Genomic DNA, 23,659 nt, shown 5'->3' with positions numbered 1-23,659 from the left:
GTGATAGATGTGGTCCATTAGTCCTCTGGACTAATCTTTCTCTTATATCTTTAGGTTTTTTTTTTTTATTCTTCCTTGGTCCTGAAGGGGTGAGACCAGTGGAGTATCCTAGATGGCTGCTCACAGGCTTTTAAGACCCCAGATGCTACTCACCAAAGTAGAATGTACAGCATATTCTTTATCAACTATGTTATGCCAATTGAGATAGATATTCCCCTAGATCACGGACCCCACTGCCCTCAGCCCAGCAATTTGGTCCCTCGGGGAGTTTGGATGTGTCTATGGAGCTACCATGACGTTGTAATCAAGGCATTTTTGAGTTACAGCTCGCTAAAGCTTAAACTTCTGCATCACTTTGGATGATTTCCATGATGCATCTTACTTGGTGGTGCAGTGGTTAAGTGCTTGACTGCTAACCGAAAGGTCTGTAACTTGAACCCACCAGCCACTTGGTGGGAGCAAGATGTGGCAGCCTGCGTCTGTAGAGATCACAGCCTTGGAAAACTTGTGGGACATTTCTACTCTGCCATATAGGGTTGCTATGAGTCAGATTTGACTCCACAGCAATTTTTTTTAAGGGGGTTGTTGGGACCCTGCTTAACTTTCCATTACTGGTAAACTTGTATCTTCTACTCTGTATTTCTTGTACTTTGATCTTTTAGCTTCGACTACACTGTAAGCTCTTTAAAACCACCCATTAACCAAACCCATTGCCATTGAGTTGATTCTGACTCATAGCAAGCCTACAGTACAGAGTAGAACTGCCCCATAGGGTTTCCGAGGCTATAAATTTTTACATAAGCAGACTGTGGCTGGTGGTTTTGAACTGCTGACCTTTTGCTTAGCAGCCGAGCCACTGAACACTTAACAATTGTGCCTCCAGGACTCCTTCCTTAAAACGAGAGACCGCATTACTTTTGCTCTGAATTCGTATTGTCTATTACCGTGGACAGAACATAATAAGTTCTCAGTGAATATAAAATCTTTAGCACAGTCCTGGCACATGTGCTTGCTTAATAAATGGTACCAATAATTATTATTTATTATTACTTGAGGGGTTGATGCATCAAACTGAAGCTCTATTAGGAAACCAGAAAATTCTGATCTCTACCTCAGTCCTAAGAGCTTTTTCTTGCCCTCCTTATGACAAATAACCCAATTAAAAAATGAGCAAAGGATTTGAATAGACGGTTCTCCAAAGCAGACATACAAATGTTCGATAAACACATAAAACAATGTATTTAATGTCTTTAATCAAAATCACAATGAGTGCTCACTTTGGCAGCACATATACTAAAATTGGAATGATACAGAGAAGATTAGCATGGCCCTGGCGCAGGGATGACACACAAATTTGTGAAGCGTTCCATATTTTTTTCTGTGGACCTTCACTTGGAGTACAATCAAAAAAAGAAAATATCACAATAAGATAGAAATTCACACCTAGTGGGGTGACCATAATGAAAACAACAAACAATAGTGGAGAAATTGGAACCCTCACACATGGCCGGTAAGATAATACACTGTGCAGCCACAATGGAAAACAGTTTGGCAGTTCCTCAAAAAGTTAAACATAGCATTGCCACAGGACCTAACAACTTCTCTTCTAGGTACATATCCAAGATAAGTGAAAACATATGTCCACACAAAAACTTGTACATTTATGTTCATATCAGCATTATTCATAATATCCAAAAAGCAGTTGCTGCTAATTGCCATCAAGTCAGTGTAGACTCATGACAACCCCGTGTATTACAGAGTAGAACTGCTTCATCAGGTTTTCTTGGCTGTAATCTTAACGGAAGCAGACTGTCAGGCCTTTTCTTCCATGTACAGCTGGGTGGGTTTGAACCTCCAAACTTCAGCAGTCTAGTGCAAACTGTGCCACCTAGGGACCTTCCAAAAAAGTGGGCATAACCCAGATGTCTGTTAGTAGATGAATGGATAAATAAAATGTGGCATAGTCATAACATTGGAATATGAAGTACTGATACATGCTACAACATGAATGAACTTTGAAAACATTATGCTAAGTGAAAGAAAAAAGTCACAAAATATCTCATATTGTATGATTTATATGAAATGTCTAGAATAGGGAAATTTATAGAGACAGGAAGTGAATTAGTGGTTGCCAGGGCTGAAGGGAGAAAAGAATGAGAAGTGACTGCTAGTGGGTACAGATTTTCATTATGGGGTGATAAAAATGTTCCAGGATTACACAGCAATGATGGTTGCACAGCTCTCTGAATATATTAAAAGCCATTGAACCGTGCCCTTTAAAAAGGTAAATTTTATAATATAGGAATTATATCTCAATAAAAAGATAAATTAAGTACAACATTGGTCAGAAACCCAAAGGGCCATCACAATTTTCATTCCTCATGCCAAAGGAAAAAGAACCATATTGTTAGTTGCTGTCGAGCTGGCCGTGACTCATTGAGACCCAAGTACAGCAGGACGAAATGTTGCCAGGACCTGAGCCACCTTCACATTTGTTGGTGTGCTCAAGTCCTTTGTTTTGGCTGCTGTGTATTTTGAGTGCCTTCCAACCTAGAGGGTCTCATCTTATAGCATTGTATTAGACAATATTCTGTTGTGAGCCAGGGTTTTCACTGACAAAGATTTGGAGACAGACCATCAGACCCTTCTTCCTAATCAGTCTTGGTCTGGAAGCTCTGCTGAAGCCTGTCCACCATGGGCAACCCTGCTGGTATTTGAAAGCCTGGTGGCATAGCTTCCAGCATCATAGCAACACATAAGCCACCACAGTATGACAAACTGACAGATAGGTAGTGGCAAGGCTATTTTTGACAGAAGTAGTTCTGTAATAACATATATATATATACATATATATATAAAAAGCTAAGTCCAAAAACACGTACCATCAAGTAATGCTACTAGATGAAAGGATGTGTACTTCCATCGTAAGCTTTCTTCAGTATGTTTTTTGGCTTGAACTCAATACTGTCCACCCGTATGCAATAATTTTAACTCATTGTTCTTTAAATGGTCTCTCCCAAGCCCTGTGACCAGGTGCTAGAAGAGACATATATAAAAAGAAACCAGAATTTCTCCGCTATACTACACTATACAAAGAGAGACTACTGAATGTATGATGTCATTCATGCGCTTAGCACTCTATCTGGAACACAGCTGGTGCTCATTAAATGCTTGTCGACTGACAGACTATTATTCAGTAAATAGTTGTTGACTTGGAGTCAAGACATGACTCCTGTTGGTGAAGAATTTTTTAAGTGGTAAAATTACACACATACGTCCATACACACAAGGAAAGTTTGAAGAAATCAGTTTTTTTTTTTTTTTTCCTTTTCAGGAATGTAAGATTGGTTAAATCATTGGCAGAATCAAGTGGGAGTTAAAGGGAAACTAGAAGCAAAAGGATCGGAGTTAGGACTCTTACATGATCCCAGCCAAACTATGTCAGTTTAGCCAATTGGAGCTTTAGAATTTGATACTGAGGAAACACAGACGCGCTCATCTGTGCAGCCATAGTTTATTATGTACGTGAAAAGGATAAGACAAGTTCACTTTCTCAGAATGCACAGCTACCCTTGGATCCCAAGTCCTCTAATCTTGGAAGGCACAATCAGCACAAATCCCTGGGATACAATCATGGTGGAGGTCGCTCAAAACCCTTAAACCGCGCGTATTTTCTACCATGCCATAAACAGCTTTTCCTAAACCTCACCGTGGTAGCAACTAAGAAATATGGCAACAAAGAAGTCACATCTAACTCCCTACCTCCCAATGATTTGCCTTCAAGTTTTGCTAGCGATACCTCATAATAGGTTGAGTCATAGGTTCAGCTGACATAGCCTTCTATTACAATCTAAGTAGGCTTAGAGTTGTTCAGATATAACAATGATAATCCTTTAAATCTCTATGAACAAGAACATAAGCATCAAATTATCCATCCAAGAAAAGCAACTAAAATTATTGTAGATAAGACAATACAAGAGTCCCCTATAGTGTGATGGGCTCATTGCCATCCTCTCAATTTCTGTGAAACACTGTAATTTGATGCCATGCTCACCCTATTCAAGAACCCTTTTTTATCATTATTATATTACCAACGACATTTTTTTGTTCATTGTTGGTTTAACATCCACAAATTGTTTTCTTTGTAGTATACTGATCAATACTCAATTGAATGTTTTTAGTAATTTGTTTTGTGCCCCTAGCTGTACTGTACTAATTTTGGTGAGGAGAGGAGGCTACAGCTAGATAAATCTATGTCCCTCACAATGTTAGTGGTTGAGCAGGCAGGGCTGGGGGGAGGTGGGACAATAGCGACTGCCTCTGGAGAGAACTGTTTGGAGGTGGAACCTACTTCCTCTTCCTGAGGGGCCAAGGCAGTCACAGATGTGCTGACATAACCGTTAGCAACAAGGTCTAAATGAGGCAAATGAGCATGGCCACCAGAATCCAAGCAGGATTCAAGATATATGTCAGGTAGGGCAGCAGCCCTTGTTCTAAGATCCATTCATAGGTGGTTGATCCCTAGCCTGTGGGCTAGAGTATGAGACCAGGCAGGGTAATGCTTCAGCCTTCAAGGAAGACGGTTGATACAGACTAGTCGGGTTTCAAAGCCCCAGCCACTTGTTGGGAAAATGATCCCAGAAGATGACTCAGACATTGGCTGGGAAACCAGAAAGGTTAGGGATTGTATAAACCAGTAGCGCAGACTGGCCAAAGACTCGAAGAAAGGAAAAATGTATTTCTAGTGGTAATTCCTCAGCGGAATAGATCTGTATCTCACTCAGTTCTGTAATTGTGACTAAACCACCATGAGTAGGAGTCTGTTTTAGATCTCAGAGGATGGCTTTGAATATCTATTTTTCATCTCTCTTAAGTTGCTTAGGATGAGGGCAGGCCTGGATGATAGATGGGGTCATGAATGGATCCAAGAATGGGAAGATAGGAGGGCCAGAAGTTGAAGAAGTCAGGCAGAGGCTGGCGTGTGGGGAAGTGTGTGGAAGGTGATCAGCATAGACTAGTTTAAAATCAAAACCGTTGCTGCCCACCTGATTCTGACTTATGGTGACAGTGGGAATCAGAACCGAACTGTCTCCACAGGGTTTTTAATGGCTGATTTTTCAGCCTTTCTTCCAAAGGACCTCTGGATGGACTCAAACCTCCAACCTTTTGGTTAGAAGAGGAGCATGTTAACCATCTGCACCACTCATGGGCTCCATACACCAGGTACTCATCACATTAAGACTCTGGAAACAAATTACCTGGATTTGAATCCTGGCTCTATCATTTACTAATTTTGGGCAATTTACATAGACTCTCTATGCCTCAGTTTCCTTACTTTTGAAATGAGAATAACATCAGTACTACTTTAGGATAATTTATGCATTATAGGTAATAAAAGAATAAATTGGGAGATGAATAGTAATAAAAACAAATTCATTACAGAATTATGGCAGGTTTACACATATATATACATACATATCTCCACACAGTGCATGGCACGCGCACACATCTATTCATAAAAAAAAAAAAAAAGGAATCACCAAATGAAAGAAATCTGAGAAATCTTAATTTGGCCTAGCGAGTTGTGCTCTGCTTTCATTCTCACCAGGTCAGACTCTTCGTCCAATGTGTTGCTTGCCGAACCGCGGGAATAGGTAGAGGGGGAAGACAGGAATCCTGTGAATGAATTCATGTCTCACTGAGAAGCTATATTAATTCCAGCAGAATCTTTGAGTAGCTCAGCTGAGAAAAGCATTCCTGGCTGTGACCAAAGACCTAGCAGTGCCACAGACTCACTGCCTTGCAGTGGGGGCACAAAGCCAGACTTGCCCTAGAACCCCAGCTGACATCTACCTCTTCCCACCACTTTTACTGTGTGTGGAGAAATACTTTCATTGTCAAAGTACCCATTTATCTTGGCTGTCAAGTTTTGTAGAGTATAACATGCATTTATAGTTCCTCTTTTCCTGATTTGTTACTGACCTCGGGACTTTGTGGAATATAAAAGGGGATGAGAGTATCCAGCTAACAGTAAAGACACAGAATATGAATTACCAAGCTCTATTTTTAAATAAAGCATACTCTAATTCAAAAGGGATACATAGTCTCATAATGGCCATTTTTTTACAACTCTTGTACTTCATTCCTTTCTGCAGCTAGAATCAGAAAAAAGGTGAAGGGCATTATCATACTCTAATAACTTGTGAAGACAGAAGAGAGAAAAAATTTTATTTTCCAAAACTCTTCCATAGGTATAACTTAGTAATTATTTTAGTAGCACTGGACAGCCCTGGGCTTGATTCCTTCTCCGATTGTTAACTGTGTGACTCAGCCAAGTATTTCAACTTGAGCTTCAACTGAAGTGGCAGTGTTAGTGATGGCATCCTCACCGGTACTTAAGTGTTTAACACGGTGCTTGGAATATAAGTACTTACAATTTTCCAGCTATTATCATTTTATTCAAAATTTAACCTCTTTTTATAATTATGCTCTTCTACTAAACCAATAATTGATTTTTGTTCTCGGGTTGAAGAAAACCCAATGATTCCACAGTTTCTGTGCAATATCAACAACACTTACTTCGTCTTGAAGTCCAATGCATCTTTTCTTGACCCTAGGCTTTACTATTAGCTCACTGACATCTTTAAATAAAAGAGAATTTGATATTCAGTTCATCATATACGTAAGGCTAAGGAATGGGCAACCTACACAGCTGAAAGGAATCACAGAAAAGGCCACCTCAGCAAACGTGTGGACAAAGAAGCACCTGCATATCAAGGCTGTTCTCAGGCAGCAGTTTGTTTCCATAGCACCTACAGAAAAAGACAAAATTTCCCATTACTGCCCCAAAGCAAAGCAGAAAAACATCAAGCAGTTAAGAACTCAAACTTTTGGTAAGGAAAGATGGTGACATTTTCTAATAATCAGACATCACATTTTAAAATTTGGTTTCAGGTTTGTTTTCTTTATACAGTTACCTAAAGGTCATTCTTATGCTCTAATTCAATTTTATATTAACATGCAATGTAAAATGTCTAATATTTGTTTGACTTACATGACTAATCATTCAAATTACTAAAATCTAAGATGTCACGTTTGCTTAGTTTTGAAGAAAAAATTACATAATAAAATAGAAACACTTCCCAGTAAGGAAGAAGTTAGGAGTAGGAGTTCCAGAAAATTTCAGAATGAAAGTCAATATGATCATAAATGAGAAGGTGGGAACTCTGGTCATTATTTATTCCTTCGTTTGTTTTAAAAATATCTTTTGAACAACTTCTAAGTACTCAACACCGTTCTATATGCACGGAGACACAGTTCCTGCCTTCAAGAAGCTTACAATCCAGTGAAGACAGGAGACTGGAAGATCAGTGGTTACATCACAGGGTAGAAAATGTTTCATTAGAAGTAGATACAAGATGCTGGGGGACCTAATGGAGAGACGTCATGGTGCGCAAAAAAAAAAAAAAAAGTAACGCTGAAGAGAGAGATAACAGACTCCTCAGAGGAAAGAAAAACTAATCAAGAAAAGGTCTGCCCTTCTGAATTCAAACACATTTAATACTTGGCACAACACATTGAAGATACATCCTGTTCTTTAACATATCTCTTGTCCAAATGATTCTGAGACTCACCCAACCATGATTACAAGATTCACAGTATTAAGTATAGTAACACGACACAACTACCCAGGACTCGATCTGGTGCTCTATTTATAAAACTTCAAAAGGCACACTTAGTTTACACAAGTTAACATGGGCTACATGAAACGTTCGCTAGCTGGAGTAAACATTCTTTTAACGTTGTACCTTGGTATCATCTTCTCTGAAAGATGGACAGTGGAAGTCAAAAAGGAGTTACTCTATAGGCACTGATGTATGGAAAATACATTTAGCGTTTCTACATACTGTAAATGGGAAATGTTTTTTATGCTAGAAAAGTCTGACAAACTGAACAGTCTGTAAAGAACGGAACTTCTCTTGCCCATCAATTCAAATGTGAAATGAATAAGCAGCAAGATTTATCTACTTATTAAACTAATTACTCTGAAATTCTTTGGTTGTCAGTTTCCAAAACAGTGTGGAAACTTGGAAACTGCTTTCCCACTCAATTCTTGTGGGTGGCCTGAGTCCCCACGATGCTCACAGCTGAGAAGCATTTTTAATGCATTATTATCTTATTTTGTGGTAATCAACTAAGAGAAAATTAAATCTTCTCTTAAAATAAAATAATAATAAAAAACATCACTCCTGAATGACTTCAGACAGCAGGTATGCGAGACAGACTCTCTTCCTTTTATATCCCGAATGCCTCTTTTGCACACCGTCACTTCTGTAACATACTAAAATGAGGTCTATCATTAAATCTGGATGGCCCAGTTTACTGACAGATTATATGAGAGCATCAGGCAGTTTATGCTGCTAAAGTCAGTTAATAATAATACTTAAAAGTTTTTTGTTACCATAAAAACAGTAGAGAAACCTTTACGCTATATAGTTAAGTTCACAAAAAGCGCTCCAAAGATATGTGATCAAACTATTGCCAGAACATTCCAAAGTCTGTACATGTTGTTCCAAATGCAATCATGACAACTACAACGGAAGCAGTACAAAGCAAGATAAGAAAACCTTGGTCTTTCCCAAATGATTTCAACCTCACTCCTTGGGAGGACAGGCAATAAAAGTATGTTACAGGCTGTGCTTTTCTCCAACAGATGTCATCTGGGACCGCATGTTACCAGCAGTTTCAGATTTTTTCATTATCATCATCGATTTTTTTAAACCCAACTGGGCTGGCTTGTTTCAAAGAAGACTTAGAAACATCTGTGTGCATGGTGGACATGGCAATTGTCTCATAGTCATCATCCCGAGACCGGAAATCACAAAAGTTAAAGAAGAACTGCAAGTCCCTCTGGAAGTTTTTGTTCAGGAATCCATAAAATATGGGATTGACACAGGTGGAAATCATTGCTGTGAGGTGGCAGAGCAGGAATAACAGGTTATGGTTGCACGTAGCAATGATCTGATGATTCCAATCAAACACAGTGTTAAAGATGGTGAGAGGCAGCCAGCAGACTGCAAATGCAACCACGATGGACAGCAACATGATATTGATTCTTTTGGTTTCACTGGACCTGTACTTATTATCTCTCATCTTGTCCATCATGGTGTTTCTCCTTTTTAAGCGTATATATATCTATGGAGGGAAAACAAATGAGTTCAAGTAGAGTCACTCATTTAAAGAGGAATTCTGTGGAGAGAAGGTAAAAATGGAAATGGTAGGAGAAAAACGCTTTCTTACCTTGAAGTAGCAAATAAATATAAAACAGAGCGGGCCAAAATACTGCAGTACCAACAGGAGAGTGGTATACGACAACCTGTGAGAGTCCGATGGGAATTTATCAAAGCATACATACTTGTCCTTGAATGCATCAAGTGTCACATTTTGGAATGGTTCATCGGTCAAGACTTGATAGATCAGGAAGGGCAGAGAAGAAGCCACGGCAACAACCCAGATGACAGCGATACCTAAATAAGCATGTCTATTATTTGGTCGCCACCCTTGTGGGTTGATTATCAGCTGATGCCGTTCCACAGCGATGAGGACCAGGGAGAAAATAGACACAGTGATGGAAACACATTGCACAAAAGGATTCAACTTGCACATCGCCTCACCAAAGACCCAGTGGTCCATCAGTGTGTAGACAAAGGTGAAGGGGAGACACATGATGGCAACAAGCAAGTCTGAGAAGGAAAGGTTCACAATCAGGATGTTGGTAACATTTCTCATCTCCTTTTGTTTCAAGATGATTATGATCAAAGCCAGGTTTCCAGAGACCCCAAGAATTATCACAGCTCCATAAGCAAGAGCTAATGTAAATATCATGGCCAAGGGCAGATGGCAATCATCATTTTCAAAAGCTAAAAGCTGTGAACTCTTCTCTGAAAAATTATAATCCACTGAATGATTTTCTACCTGGGAAGATACTGTCGAGTTCATTTTGATTGGTTTGGTTGTTATAGATTAAACAAATGGACAATATATTTCTTCAAAGCAGGTCAAATGTTCATCTTACTCTTATTCCCCATATTGGAATCCATTTACCAAAATTATTCTGAACTCTGCGTCTTCTTGAACTGAACAATCTGTAAAGAGAAAATAACCAAATTGCATTACTGATTTTCTTGAGGGCAGTCAAAATGAATTCTGACTCAGTATTTTTTTTAAGTGAAAACACTGAATAAAATGCAATCTGTACAAACATCTTTTTTTAAATAGCAGAAACAATGCAAACATTTTGAGAAAAAAAATTTCCTACTATTTTTAACTGAGCTAGTTGACACACTGAGTTTCAGAAGAGCCTAGTGTCTATAAGCCAGTGAAGCCCGAAAATCAAACGCAGAAAGCCTGGTACAAACGGCACTATCATTGTAAGAACAAGAATGTACAACAAACAATTTAACGCACAGATTAAAATACAAGAAAATATATGAAACGTAGCCAGAAACAAACAAAGCAGAAAGAAACAAACTACCTAATTCTTGCTCTGAGTATGGAAACAGAAGAATTACTGTAGAGGTCAAGGGTGTTGATAGCTGCAAGCGGGACTGCTCGTTAAGGCGGACGTTAATTCGCACAAGTATATTCAAAGGGAGTGAAATAGCAGAAATTCTGTCTTACGTAGAGCTGTAGCAGGACAAGGAGACGTTTGATCCGAACCAGACTTAGTAGAAATGGTATAGTTGTGTTTTCATATTTGAATGGGTGGCCTGTGAAACAGGGATTATGATGTTCTGTGTAAGTACACAAGACAGAAATAGGACCAACAGATGGACATTATTAAAAACACATATTCCATGTGAATATAAGTAAAAAGGGTCAATCAAGTAGAATAAAGCTAGAACTGCTCCATATCAAAAGTTTATAAGCACTACATGACTGACGACTTCAGGGGATTCTTGCACTCTGTACGAGACTCAGTCTAACGACTCTGAAACTCTCTCAAAGGACTTCTAAGATTTTTTCCTATAAGCAAACCCCCTCCCACCAGACTGTATGCAGATCCAATGCAGGGATCTAAATTTCATAAGAGGAATACTCTCACTAACAAATCACAGACATCAGCCATGCAGAGATTAAAAATTACTCTTTTTAAATCTCTGATTTTCTCTAGATTCCTAAGTAGATACAAGAGATGGGATTTCTTACGGTAACTAACCGTTGTGCTTTTGCCAAGAGACTAAATTTCATTTCTGTTTTTCTTAAGTGAGAACAATGAAGAAAATCATGCAGAGTTACTTCCACTGAAAGGGAGAGAAGAAATCCAATGAACACAAGGCACATTTGCCTTCTGAGTGACACTTCTAGTAAGTCTTTCCCAGAGTGTTTTTGGTTTCTGGAATATAGGGTGCTTTTTATTATGAAACCACAATTTAACCTTATAAAACTGAAGAAGAAGAAAAAAAAAAGGTTGCTCTCATTAAGTCACAATGAAGGCATTACGAGTGGGAATGGTGATGGAATGATTGCAGGTGTTTCTGTTATTAGACATATGGTTCTCGCCGCCTCTGTGCAACAACCTGTAACTCCCTAATACTTACGCGGTACTCACAGTTTTTCTCTTAAGACTACAGGCAGAGAGAATGACCTTGTGTCTCACTGCGTTTGGGAACAAACCCTGAAGAAGCAAGTAATGATCTAAAAGTTCTTTGGAGGTCAGTCACTAGGGGTGCGGGGGGAGGGGGGTTTGGACCACATCAGGTGACACTGTCAGAGGGGGTGACACCAAAAGGACTGCCTATAAATTTTTTGTACGGTGTTTCAGCAAAAATTTATTATTTTTTAATAAAAATATCCCTGTAGTTAGTTCCAACAACAAAAACATTTTTCGTAAACCCAACTTACATGTATCAATATACCTATAAGGCTTAAAACTCTATGCTAATTTACTTTTTGAACCTTCTAATGCGCTCTGGTCAGAGCTGCCATTATTACCCAATTACAACGATGCTTTGAAACAAGTGGTTTCGTCTCCACAATGGTACAAGCACGTGCTGTTTTTGTTGGTGCTGGTGTTTCTATAGTCTCTGATCTTGTCAAATTTCCTGGTGTTTTAGCTACAATATTGCGGTAATTAATATCTGTGAACTTGTATCAATAACTTTTTTGAGGATTAATAGTAATTAGAGGAAAAGGAGAAAAATCAAAAAAAGGCTTTCCCACTCAGTTACTAATAATGTTGTAACCAATGCTGTAATTTGATACAGACTTTACAAAACAATTTTATTGTTAGTATTCATACAATCTAAGAAATACTACATTTAAGCAATTTACAACAATATTTACCACATATCATTCTATGACTAAAACTGATAATAAACATTACTATTCTGTAAGGTCTGGTATGAGAGGAGCTCCATGGGGTGGTGACACCAACCATAGTGATGCCACTGTTGGAAGTCTCTTACTTTCTTAAGAATTCAAGAAAATTCAGCATTATACTTCATATTGAAGTTATCTGCCAGTTAACTGAGTTTCTTCCCATCATTTAAAGTAAAACTGGCACAGTAGGAAGGTGGACTATCTGCTTTATGCTCCAGCTTCTCATGGCTGTCTGTCACCAAGCGCCGCCAGGTGCATGCGTGACCCGGTATGTGACACAGGACATATGGTCTCTTGGGTATATTTCTCAGCCTGACACCTGAAGACTTCTACATCGAGCCCCCTTCTGCCTCTCACCCCTTGCTCTACCTACCTCGCTGTGAGTACTCTGTTCCTGGCCAGCCAGTCTACTCACAGTTCACCTAATGTGCCTGGCCAGTCTCAGCTTCTGTATCTTTCCCTGCCAATCCTCTTGCTTGGTGTTCTTTCTGTCTCATCACCGATCCAAATTCTACACATCTTTCAAAGCTCCATTTAGTCCCTGAAATCCTTAATTGGTTCCTCTCAATTATAATACAGGAGTCCCTGGGTGACACAAATGGCTAAGGGATGGACTACGAACTGAAAGGGTGACGGTTCAAACCCACCCAGGGGCTTCTCAGAAGACAGACCTAGAGATCTGCTTCAGAAAGGACACAGCCATGAAAACCCAATGGAGCTGTTCTACTCTGAACACATGCGATCACCATGAGTCAGAGTTGACTCGACAGCAAATAACAACAACATTACAACCCCTGTAATGTAGGGACTGTGTATACTTCATACCCAAAACCCACTGCTGTGGGGTCGATTCTGATTCATAATGACCCTACAGGACAGAGTAGAACCGTCTCATAGGGTTTCCAAAGCTGTAGCCCTTATGAGTGCAGGCTGCCACAACTTTCTCCTGCAGAGCAGCTGGTGGGTTTGAACCACCAACCTTTCAGCTAACAACTGAGTGCTTAACCACTCTACCATCAGGACTCCTTGCGTACTTCAGATTACCTTGCAAATATTAGTTTCAGAATAAAAGGGGGTTGACTGATGAAGTAGATACATGGTTGAAACAGCAGATTCTTGTGTGACTTAAATATTAATTCCATTAGCTGGATTTTATCCTAGTTCTTTTACATACGATATGATTGCTAATTCCACACAGTCATTAAATTAAGTCAGGTACGTAGAGAAGATTAGGAGACTGTGCCACAACTGATTTGCAACTGGCTGTTTACCTAAAGGTTGGTGATTTGGACACCCAGCAGCTCTGAGATGAAAGGCCTGGTGATTTTGTAAAGATTACAGCCAAGAAAACCCTGTGGAGTAGTCCTACTCTGTAACACGCAGGGTCGTTAAGAGTTGGGGGCCAAGTGAATAGCAGCTAACAACCACAACAACATATAAGGAAGAGGTCCCTGGGTGGTGAAAACAGTTTGCACTTGACTACTAACCCAAAAAGGAACCCTGAAAGGTCGGCGGCTCAACCCCACTCAGAGGCTCAGTGGGAGAAAAGACCTGGCCATCCGCTCCTATAAAGATTACAGCCTAGGAAATCCTACAGGGCAGTTCTGTTCTAATCAGTTGGGTCACTGTGAGTCAGAATTAACTCAAGGGCACAAAACAAGAACAACTGCCCTAAAGGTTGGTGGTTTGAACCCACTCAGCAGCACTGTGGAAGAAAGTCCTAGGGATCTGTTTTTGCAAATATCAGAGCCAAGAAAACCGTCCTGAGCACAGTGCGTCTCTAGAATGCATAGGGCCACCACCAGTTGGAATCAACTCAAAGGCAAGAGAAAGACTACAAGGAAAAATGATGTTACACTCTGTTAAAAAAAAAGAAGAAAAAAAAAAAAAGACTTGTTTCTGAAATTCATTGGTCCAACATTTATTGAACACTTATTTGTGTCAAGCACTATTTTAGTGGACACAACCGTGACTACTTTCTTTGAGTTTCTAGTCTAGCAGAAGGAGAAAGGCAAAAAAAAAAAAAATACATTAACAAAAGATAAAGCATGCTAAATGATAAGAAACACTTGGAAACTCTGGTGGTGTAGTGCTTAAGAGCTACAGCTGCTAACCAAAAGGTCGGCAGTTTGAATCTACCAGGTGCTCCTTGGAAAGAAACCCTATGGAGCAGTTCTACCCTGTCCTGTAGGGTTGCTATGAGTCGGAATCGATGCGATGGCCATGAGTCTTTTTTGTTTTTTTATTATGGAGGAAAGTTAAACCAGGAAGGGGAATTGAGACTGTTGGGGATCGCAATGTATCCCTAGGTGGTAAATCGGCCTCGGACTGGCTCAGGACAAGCAGGGGTGGCCAGTGAGGAAGCCGTGCTGCTACTTCAGGAAGAGCACTGCGTGTGTATAAAGTCCCTGAAGCTGGAGCGTACTTGGTGTGCTAAACAGCAATGAGAAGTGGGATAAATATGGGAGAGATTAGAAAAAATGAATTTAGAAGGGTAAAGGAGGGGACACAGGGTGTACAGGGCCTTATTCCATGACTCTGATAGAAATGGGGAGCCACTGGAGAGTCTCCGACAAAGGAGTAAGAAGACAGGCCTTTTGTTTTAAAATGACAACAAACCTTAAAATAATGCAGAGAGAGAGAATGGGGTCACAGTTCAAGGTTTACAGTAGAAAGGAAGTAGAAAATTGGATATTCTAAACTTTATATCCACTGATGGACTTGGACAAAAAGCAATACATAAGGTAATTAATGTAAGCACGTTAAATTATTACAATGTGTGAGCCACAAAGATTTCTTGAGATGAGTCTCAGTTAACATACTGAAACTCTGCTCCGACATTCTGACATCATATTTGATAGCCATGCTCTGTGGGCAATAGCAGTTTTCCTACTAAGTAGAAGTTAACTTAGTTGCAGAGAAAATAAAAGCTTTACTTCTTAAAATAAAATGTTTGCAAGCCTCTGTTGCTAAGTGAATGTGCAATAATCATCCTAGTTTGGTAAAACAGTTCTGCATTTGATAAAATAAGTACTTTCACTTTATCTCTGTATAATTTCAAGAAGAAATAATTGTCATAAAAAGAATAATACTAGGAGGAAAATAATTTACTTGGTTTATCTTTGCCAAAAAAGATTTTTTTTTATATTTACTATTACCAATACATTTTCTAAAATAACCTGTGTGACTATATATATGTGACTATATACACTGAAAATTAAAAGCTGTTAATCTCAGTATAGCTATTGTGTGCATTTAGCGACAAAACAGGCACTGCAGACATCACCGAGTGGCAAACGAGCCCCCTCCTCCAGGGAATTTCCTTCTCCTTTCCTATCAGGACGATGGCCTTATCGCTGCTTGCTGTTGGCAGTGCTCTTACTGTCTGAAAACTCAGCACTCCGATCATAACCTGCTGCAGATAATTTTTTCAAATATTCATTTTTGGCTTTTCCCCCTTATTATGTTTTGGAAAAGAAACGACAGCATAGTTACATCCCGCCTCCCAAAGTTACAGCCAGCTTATCTAAATGAGTTACATAATTCCTTGCTCCCCGCCCCCCCGCCCCGCGGGGGAGGGCTTGTTCAACAGACAGCTGCCTTAAAACAATAAGGAAAGACTAATAAGAAAAGTAGTAGCCACCGAAAAACACTGTCTTTAGCCATGGATGGGGAACTGGACCTGAGTGCTTTTTGCTCTGTCTTGCCTTAGCAGGGAGCCAGCCCCAAGTCTTGGGACTGCCAGCTCTTTGTAGGTTCTTGTCTGGGCAAAGGCGGTCAGCTCTGGACATCTCTCTGCCTGGGAGTGCCACCCCTAGAGTTACATTTTCTCATTGAATCCAGGTGGGCATGGCAAATCACTGAGCGCTCTAAAGAAAAGTGGAAGCTCCAAACACACGTTCTCCCCTCCTCTAGGTTTCTCTGTGCTCAGGAGTTAGCGGAAGAACGAAATGAAACGTTCAATCAAAATTCCACTCCGCAGGCTTACGCGTCCACGTCCTCCTATTGTGTATAACTAGGCGGATGGCCCAGCGTTTCCCCCATTCCCGACCTTCCTCGTGCCCCAAATACATAATCCATCTGTCCGTCCGCCATCCGTCCGTCCACCCCATCCATCCATCCATCCATCCATCGGGGAACGTCTCTACCGGTGACTGATGAGAGACTGACAAAACGGAAAACATCCAAACCAACCAAAAACAAAACAAGCCGAATGCAAACCCAAAATAAATTGTCTCTCTCCCCTTGCCTGGCATCAGTCCTAAAAACAACCGCCTCTCTCCAGTACCCCTGGGGACCAAGGGGACACCTAGCTAAGGCATCTCCACCTCCTGTCCATCCCCAATCTCCTTCATGGTGATTCTGAAAAAGGGGCTAAATAAAGGCTTCGACGGTTAAAATCTGGAAACAGTAGGACAGGGCGCCGCGGAAGAGCCCAGAACAGGGGAGCGGGCGGGGCTCAGGGCGGACGCGGGGTGCCCACAAGTGCGGACGGGCGCTCCAGCCCGCCCGCGCCCCCCGGGCACGAGCCGCCGGGTGAGGGGACGAAGGCGGACCACAGACCAAGCCCACCCTTCTCCAGCCCAGCCCAGCCGGTTACTCGGCAAAAACTCCGGGGCGGAGGTTCTTGCCTGTGGCTCCTGCGAGCTCCAGAAAAATGCGCAAACGGGCCAAGTATGGGAAGCTGAGGGCACCCTCCGAGCCCCCGGGGCTCTTAACTAGAACCCGAGCAGAGAACTTGGGTTCCCGGTCAGAAATCCCCCAGAAGCAGGTGTGGGGACGCCGCGACCTCCCGGTAAGGACCTCTTCCTTTAAAGGTCTGCCCTAAACCCACAGGCTGCAGTCCTGGGGCTGTGGATAACCACAGGGTCGCTAGGAGTTGGAGTCGACTGGACCGCAGCGGCTTTGGTTTGGGGTTCGGTCCCTTCCGCAGTCGGTTCCCCGCCTCAACTCAGCTCCCCACGGCGAGCTTCCGGCTCTCGCATCCTTTTTTTTTTTTTTTTCCATCCTTCACCCCACCAATGAGAAATTTCTCAAAAGTCTCTTAAAAGGCGTTAACTTGAAACTTACCATCTCTTGGGCACGTCTTACCCGCCCCGGCGTATTCAAGAGGGAGAGGTGGTCACGGAAGGGAGCAGAGCCGGGAGAAAAGATCCGCTAGGATTGCTCAGGCTCTAACCCTAAAGATTGACGACGATAAGAAGAGACGCCCCCTTAAAGCCGAACTCCACCCCGCCCCGGACCACGTGACCGGCCCGAGGCGTGCCGGCGCCCCCCGCGCGAGCGCCTGGCCTGCTGTCCACCAGGGCTGCGTCCCCAGGAGTTCTGGAAAGAAAAGGCGATAAACGTAAGGCTCGCGGCGCGCCGGGGAAAGGGAGCACTGGTCCCTACAAGTCCCCGACTGGGAAGGCAGGGCGGCTCTCCACACCAGCTTTTAAAGTCAGCGCCGCCCGCCGTGTCATCCCCCCTCAGTCCGCAGGTCAGTGCCACCTTGTGGCTGCAGTTACCTCGGCGGTAAAGCCCGGCGCATCTAAAATCCAGATTGAAAACGGGGTTCTTTGCGGGAAGAGGAAGCGTGACACCCACCGCAGGAACGCCACGAATACGCTTTTTGCGTTCGTTCCTGACACATACTTCTCACGCTTGTGCCGAGAAGTTATTTTCCTCATAAGTGAAGAAAGACAAGACCTTTAAAATGCAAAGGTAGCGAAGCTCGGAGGAGAGTCTGGCCTTTTATTTAGTCTTTCTTTCCACTAAGAAAATGCATTGAGTTAGATTGCTCCCAGCACGCAGCTGCTTTTTTAGAGGAGCACGATGAAGTGAACATTTCCCAGGTGGCCTGAGAGTCAATGAATTTTACTCGGTGCTTATCCATGACTGTACTGAACACCAGGAAGAACGGAATAGAACGTACGCCAAGTACACTGATGTGCGCAAAACCAGCGCGTTACCCTACGATTCAGGCTAACTGCTGACACACAGGTCTCAGATTTACGTGCTTCTCTCGCTATGAGTCGGAATCTACTCGAAGGCACTGGATGGGCTCTTTAGTTTGAAAAGTCGAGGTAACGTAATCTGTACACCTATTATTTACTGATGTACTTGACTAAACTTCTTCCAATTAACACCCCCCCCCCAAAAAAAAACCCAGTGTCATGGAGTCAGTTCCGACTCATAGCGACCCTGTAGGACAGAGTAGAACTGCCCCATAGAGCTTCCAAGGAGCACCTGGCAGATTCGAACTGCCGACCTTTTGGTTAGCAGCTATAGCACTTAACCTCTATGTCACCAGGGTTTCCTAAGCCTTAAAAACAAGTCTTTGCAATAAAGGCGTAGGACACTGCTTAGGATAGGGCTAGAGGTTTTATTACAGAACCACAGTGATTGCCGTCGGTCTTCAAACTAAAAACAAAACACCAAGACATACGGAATCATCTGAACTTTACACTATTAAGAGATGTTTTCTTTTTTCTGGTTGTTAGGCTGGGCAAATGCTATTTAAACCTCAATATAAGCCTTTTTTTTTATATAAGCCATAGTTCATTAATTTATATGGTGATATACACAATCTGTTCCCCCCCCCCAGGGAAGCGTTCTAAAATATTTGTCGTTAGACATTTTTTCATGGACTTGAAATGGATTACGATCAAGAATTAACATTTCATGATCATATTATAAATGTACTATAACAGTTAAGCACTCAGCTGCTAATCAAAAGGTCGGCAGTTTGAATCCACCAGCTGCTCTTTGGGAAAACCTATGGGGCAGTTCTAGTCTGTCCTGTAAGGGTCCCTATGAGTTGGAATCGACTCCACTGCAATGAGTTTGGTTTTGTTTTTTATGAGTGTATATATAATCATAGGATATGAGCATACAAGGGTAACTATAAAATTCCACTAATCATAAAATAGTAAAAGGACAGAACCTGTTATCATAAAACCAAAAAAAAACCTGTTGCCTTCGAGTCAATTTCTGACTCATAGTGACACTATAGGACAGAGTAGAACTGCCCCATAGCGTTTCCAAGGAGAGGCTGGTGGATGTGAACTGTCGACCTTTTCGTTAACAGCCTGAGCTCTTAATCACTGTGCCAGGAGGGCCCCACTAGTGTCATATTAAAAAAAAAAAAATGGGAACCCTGGTGGCATAGTGGTTAAGTGCTACAGCTGCTAGTCAAAAGGTTGGCAGCTCGAATCTACCAGGCGCTCCTTGGAAACTCTATGGGGCAATTCTACTCTGTCCTATAGGGTCCCTGTGAGTCAGAATTGACTTGATGGCAACAGGTTTGGTTTTATGTATACACACACACACATATACAAAAAAGCATTGCTGTCTAGCTGATTTTGTATGTATCTGCATATATATATATGTGTATATATATATATATATTTAACCCAGCATGAAAATAAACAGCACAATGTAGGAATTTCAGTTCTCTTAAAGAGCATTAATTCATTTATATCTCTACTCCCCCACCGTCTACTCCTTTCCCTTAAGTTACATTCGGTTCTCAGAAGCATGTTTGTCCCCAAGGTTTGCTCATCAAGAGGAAGACATTTCAAACTGGCTATTTTTATCCTACTGCAAGAATTACAAAATGAAATAATTTTTAACTAAGACTATATATTGTTTTATGTAAAATTTTGCTGTGTCAGCAAATATTTTGGACTTGAGAGAAATAATTTGGACTCATTAAGTACTTTACCTTCTGTATTTTCCAGGAATGCCAGTAAAGGCATGTTTACAAGAACGTCTCAACTACTGTGACCATTGGATATTATCATTTTATTAACTTAATTTTTGTAAAGTGTTCCTTCTAAATCAAATCTATAAAGCTGCATTCCTGAGGTATTCACATCAAATACAAATCTTTGAAAGATCATCGTTGTCAAAGACTTTTTTCTGTGTCCAATTGTATGGCATAACACGAACTTCTGAATTACTCAACAACGACACAAGCATCTGCAGTATAAATCTCTAGGACTATAATTTGCTAAGGACTCATATAGAAGCTGGACTATATGAAGAGGAACCGGGCATCAGGATTGGAGGAAGACTCATTAACAACCTGAGATATGCAGATGACACAACCTTGCTTGCCGAAAGTGAAGAGGACTTGAAGTACTTACTGATGAAGATCAAAGACCACAGCCTTCAGTATTGATTACACCTCAACATAAAGAAAACAAAAATCCTCACAACTGGACCAATAAGCAACATCATGATAAATGGAGAAAATACTGAAGTTGTCAAGGATTTCATTTTACTTGGATGCACAATCAACACCCATGGAAGCAGCAGCTGAGAAACCAAAAGGCACATTTGCATTGGGCAAATCTGCTGCAAAAGACCTCTTTAAAATGTTGAAAAGCAAAAATGTCACCTTGAGGACTAAGGTGCCCCTGACCCAAGCCATGGTATTTTCAATCACCTTATATGCATGTGAAAGCTGAACAATGAATAAGGAAGACAGAAGAAGAAGTGATGTCTTTGAACTGTGGTGTTGCTGAAGAATACTGAATATACCATGGACTGCCAAAAGAACAAACAAGTCTGCCTTAGAGGAAGTACAACCAGAATGCTCTTTAGAAGCAAGAATGGTGAGACTGCATCTCACATACTTTGGGCATGTTGTCAGGAGGGATCAGTACCTGGAGAAGGACATCAGGCCTGGTAAAGTGGTGGGCCAGTGGAAAAGAGGAAGACCCTCAGCGAGATGGATTTTGACACAGTGGCTGCAATAATGGGCTCACGCATAACGAGGGTTGCGGGGATGGTGCAGGACCAGGCAGTATATGAGTTGGAACCAACTCGACAGCAACCTAACAACACCACCAACAAAGGACTCTCCAATTTGTAAGGTATAAAAATTAAGCATAGTACAAAGACCAAATACAACATAAGATCCTCTTATAAACATGTTATCCTCTGGAAGTTTTGAAATAAATGATGTACTCTGAATTCCTCAAAAGATATGTGTTACAGAGGCTTCTCATTCTAATTTCAAGATAATTTCTTTTTCTGCTTCTAAGGAAGCAATCGGGTGTATTTGGGATTCAAACTAGATGATAAAACCTGACCTTTGCTAGGGAGAGAGAAATTTTTTGAATTCTGTGAGTGTCCTTCTGAAGTTTCGTTGACAGCCTGACTTATAAACCATGGCTGTTGTTGTTAGTTGCCATCGAGGTTGTTCTGACTCATGGTGACCTTGTATTTAACCAGGAGAATTAAAATAACAACTTATTCTCATATTCTCTTGGGCAACAGTCTTGCTCTGTCACTTAAACTGAAGGATAGGATCTACTGATTAACTCTCTATAGATCTTAGTTTTATCATCTAAAAAAATTAACCATTTTTATGGTCTGGCCCAGTCTTTAAATTCCATGATTTAATAATTGTCTAGATAAAAAAAGTATCACTGTGATTGCTATTGGAATTTATTCATTGTAATTATTTTATTAGTCTCCTGATGGATTTCAGCTGCCAGGATTCAAGTTCCTAAAATGCTATTAGGCCCTGATGCAGGTAAATTATCATAAGTTGTCATCCAGAAAAATCTCAATATGCATTAATATCACATGTGAAAACCACAATATGAATGATATTGATGGGGAGGAAATTCCACTGGCATAGAATTTACTATGAAGTTTGTTGGTAAATTAGTTCATATTCTATGAATTGATTATATGTCAATATTTTTCCTGCATCTGTGACTTGCCCCCTATATTTCTTTGAATTAATGACACCACCGAGTGTAAATTACATTATTTTATAGACCACCAAGAAAGAAAAATTGCTTCCAGCAAATCTATCACATACCATCAACTGTAAATGAATCTTCAAAGTTAGAGATATTAAAATATTTTTTAAAAGTCTTCAAACTTAGTACCAGTAAAATACAGTATGTAAAGAGGTCAAACAATGAAATACTGTAGGTAAAGAGGTTTTCTTTTTTTTTTTTTTATTTGGATTTAAGTGAAAGTTTTGATTTAGGTGAAAGTTTACGTAGCAAATTATTTTCTCAAAGAGTTAATACCCAAATCTTCTTGTGACATTGGTTGCCAACACGGCAATGTGTCAACACTTTCCCCTTCTCCACCCCAGCTCCCGTATTACCATTCCTCCGGTTTTCCAGTCCCTTCCTGCCTTCTTGTCTTTGCTTTCAGGCTGGTGTACCCACTTAGTCTTCTATACATGATTGAACTATGAAGCACATCCCTCCTGTGTTACTGTAGGCCCTATAAAAAAAAAAAAAAATGTCTAATCTTTGGGTGAAGGGTGAACCTCAGAAGCGACTTCAGGACTGGGTTAAAGGGTGTCTGCAGGGCTATATTCTCAGGGTTTCTCCAGTCTCTATCAGATCAGCAAGCCTGTTTTTTTTTCTTTTGTGCCTAAAGAGTTTTGATTAAATTGGTTAGTACAATCAGTCAAGGCAATCACTGTAATCAAAAACTTACTGGATCGTGTTTCTGAGAGAATTAACTAGCAAAAAGAAGTAATTGATTAATTTAAACTCTTAGTATATAAGTACAAAGACCATTGAATGACTCCCTTGTGTAGACGGTGCCAAATACTATTTGTGGATTTGTTCTTGATTTGAAATGGAAGTGTACTTGAAGAAAGTCCTCATTTGGTTACATAGCCTACACATTAATATCCTAGAGGAGTAAGACTTTAAAATGACTCAGTAAATATCTGGATATTTTTCTACAGGTCCCATATTGTCAGATACCTTCTACGCATTCAATAAGAGTGTAATGTAATGTTACAAAAGTGTAACATCATTTATTACTGCGTGGTGTAATGAAAAGAGCTTTTGCCACTGTCACTGCTAGTGTTTTTAATGATTATTATTACTGTCCCCTTCATATTTCCATTTAAAGTAATGGGATAGGACTGGCTGGTGCGGACAAGTAGGAATGCTACCAGTGGCCCTTCCATCATCTATGACAAACTGTTCCTCTTACCCTCAGGCTTGGCATCAAACTCCTCCACACCACAGCATTTGAGGTATCAATACATCAGACTTGGTCCATGATATAAAACTATTTAACAGCCTGGGATAGAGCAATTTTTCCCAAAGACAGGAAGAATACTCCTTATGCACACCTAAATAATGTCAATAAAGGGGCAGAGATTGGGCATGAAGTGTTCCTGGGTATCACTTTACTTATGTGAGCAGTCTTTCATTCCTTTATTTAAGGTTATCTTTCCCAGATACATTTATATGTACAGTTATATTTGTCCTCTAGAAAGAGGACAAACATTCAAGGATGG

The 23,659-nt window shown here is 40.7% G+C and overlaps 1 protein-coding gene and 1 non-coding gene across 7 annotated transcripts in view; one reads left to right on the top strand and one right to left on the bottom strand.

The window, feature by feature from the left end:
- Nucleotides 1-1,252: 1,252 nt before the first annotated feature.
- The window catches only part of NPY1R (neuropeptide Y receptor Y1), a 30,742-nt gene continuing 8,335 nt past the window's right edge, over nt 1,253-23,659 (bottom strand). Inside the window, exons 1-4 of one of the 6 annotated variants that reach the window (XR_007519937.1) lie at nt 17,452-17,590; nt 9,301-10,145; nt 5,606-9,195; nt 1,253-1,896 (exon numbers count right to left, since the gene is read on the bottom strand). Coding sequence is in view for 3 of the 6 variants with exons in the window: in XM_049906176.1 (XP_049762133.1) it covers nt 8,746-9,195; nt 9,301-9,999 (1,149 nt within the window). In the remaining 3 variants the exon portion in view is untranslated. Of the gene's footprint in view, nt 1,897-5,535; nt 9,196-9,300; nt 10,146-10,680; nt 10,770-17,451; nt 17,591-23,659 lie in introns of those variants that run through there. The other 5 variants (XR_007519938.1, XR_007519939.1, XM_049906176.1 and 2 more) reach the window with 5 other exon arrangements.
- LOC126057465 (U6 spliceosomal RNA) lies at nt 1,270-1,376 on the top strand. Its single transcript, XR_007512551.1, has one exon. It is a non-coding gene; the product is annotated as a U6 spliceosomal RNA (small nuclear RNA).

The sequence above is a fragment of the Elephas maximus genome, chromosome 13, assembly GCF_024166365.1.
Source record: "Elephas maximus indicus isolate mEleMax1 chromosome 13, mEleMax1 primary haplotype, whole genome shotgun sequence".
In the NCBI taxonomy this organism is placed as follows: Eukaryota; Metazoa; Chordata; class Mammalia; order Proboscidea; family Elephantidae; genus Elephas; species Elephas maximus.
Note: the sequence above shows the minus strand (reverse complement) of the source record. Positions and strands in the feature narration are given on the sequence as shown.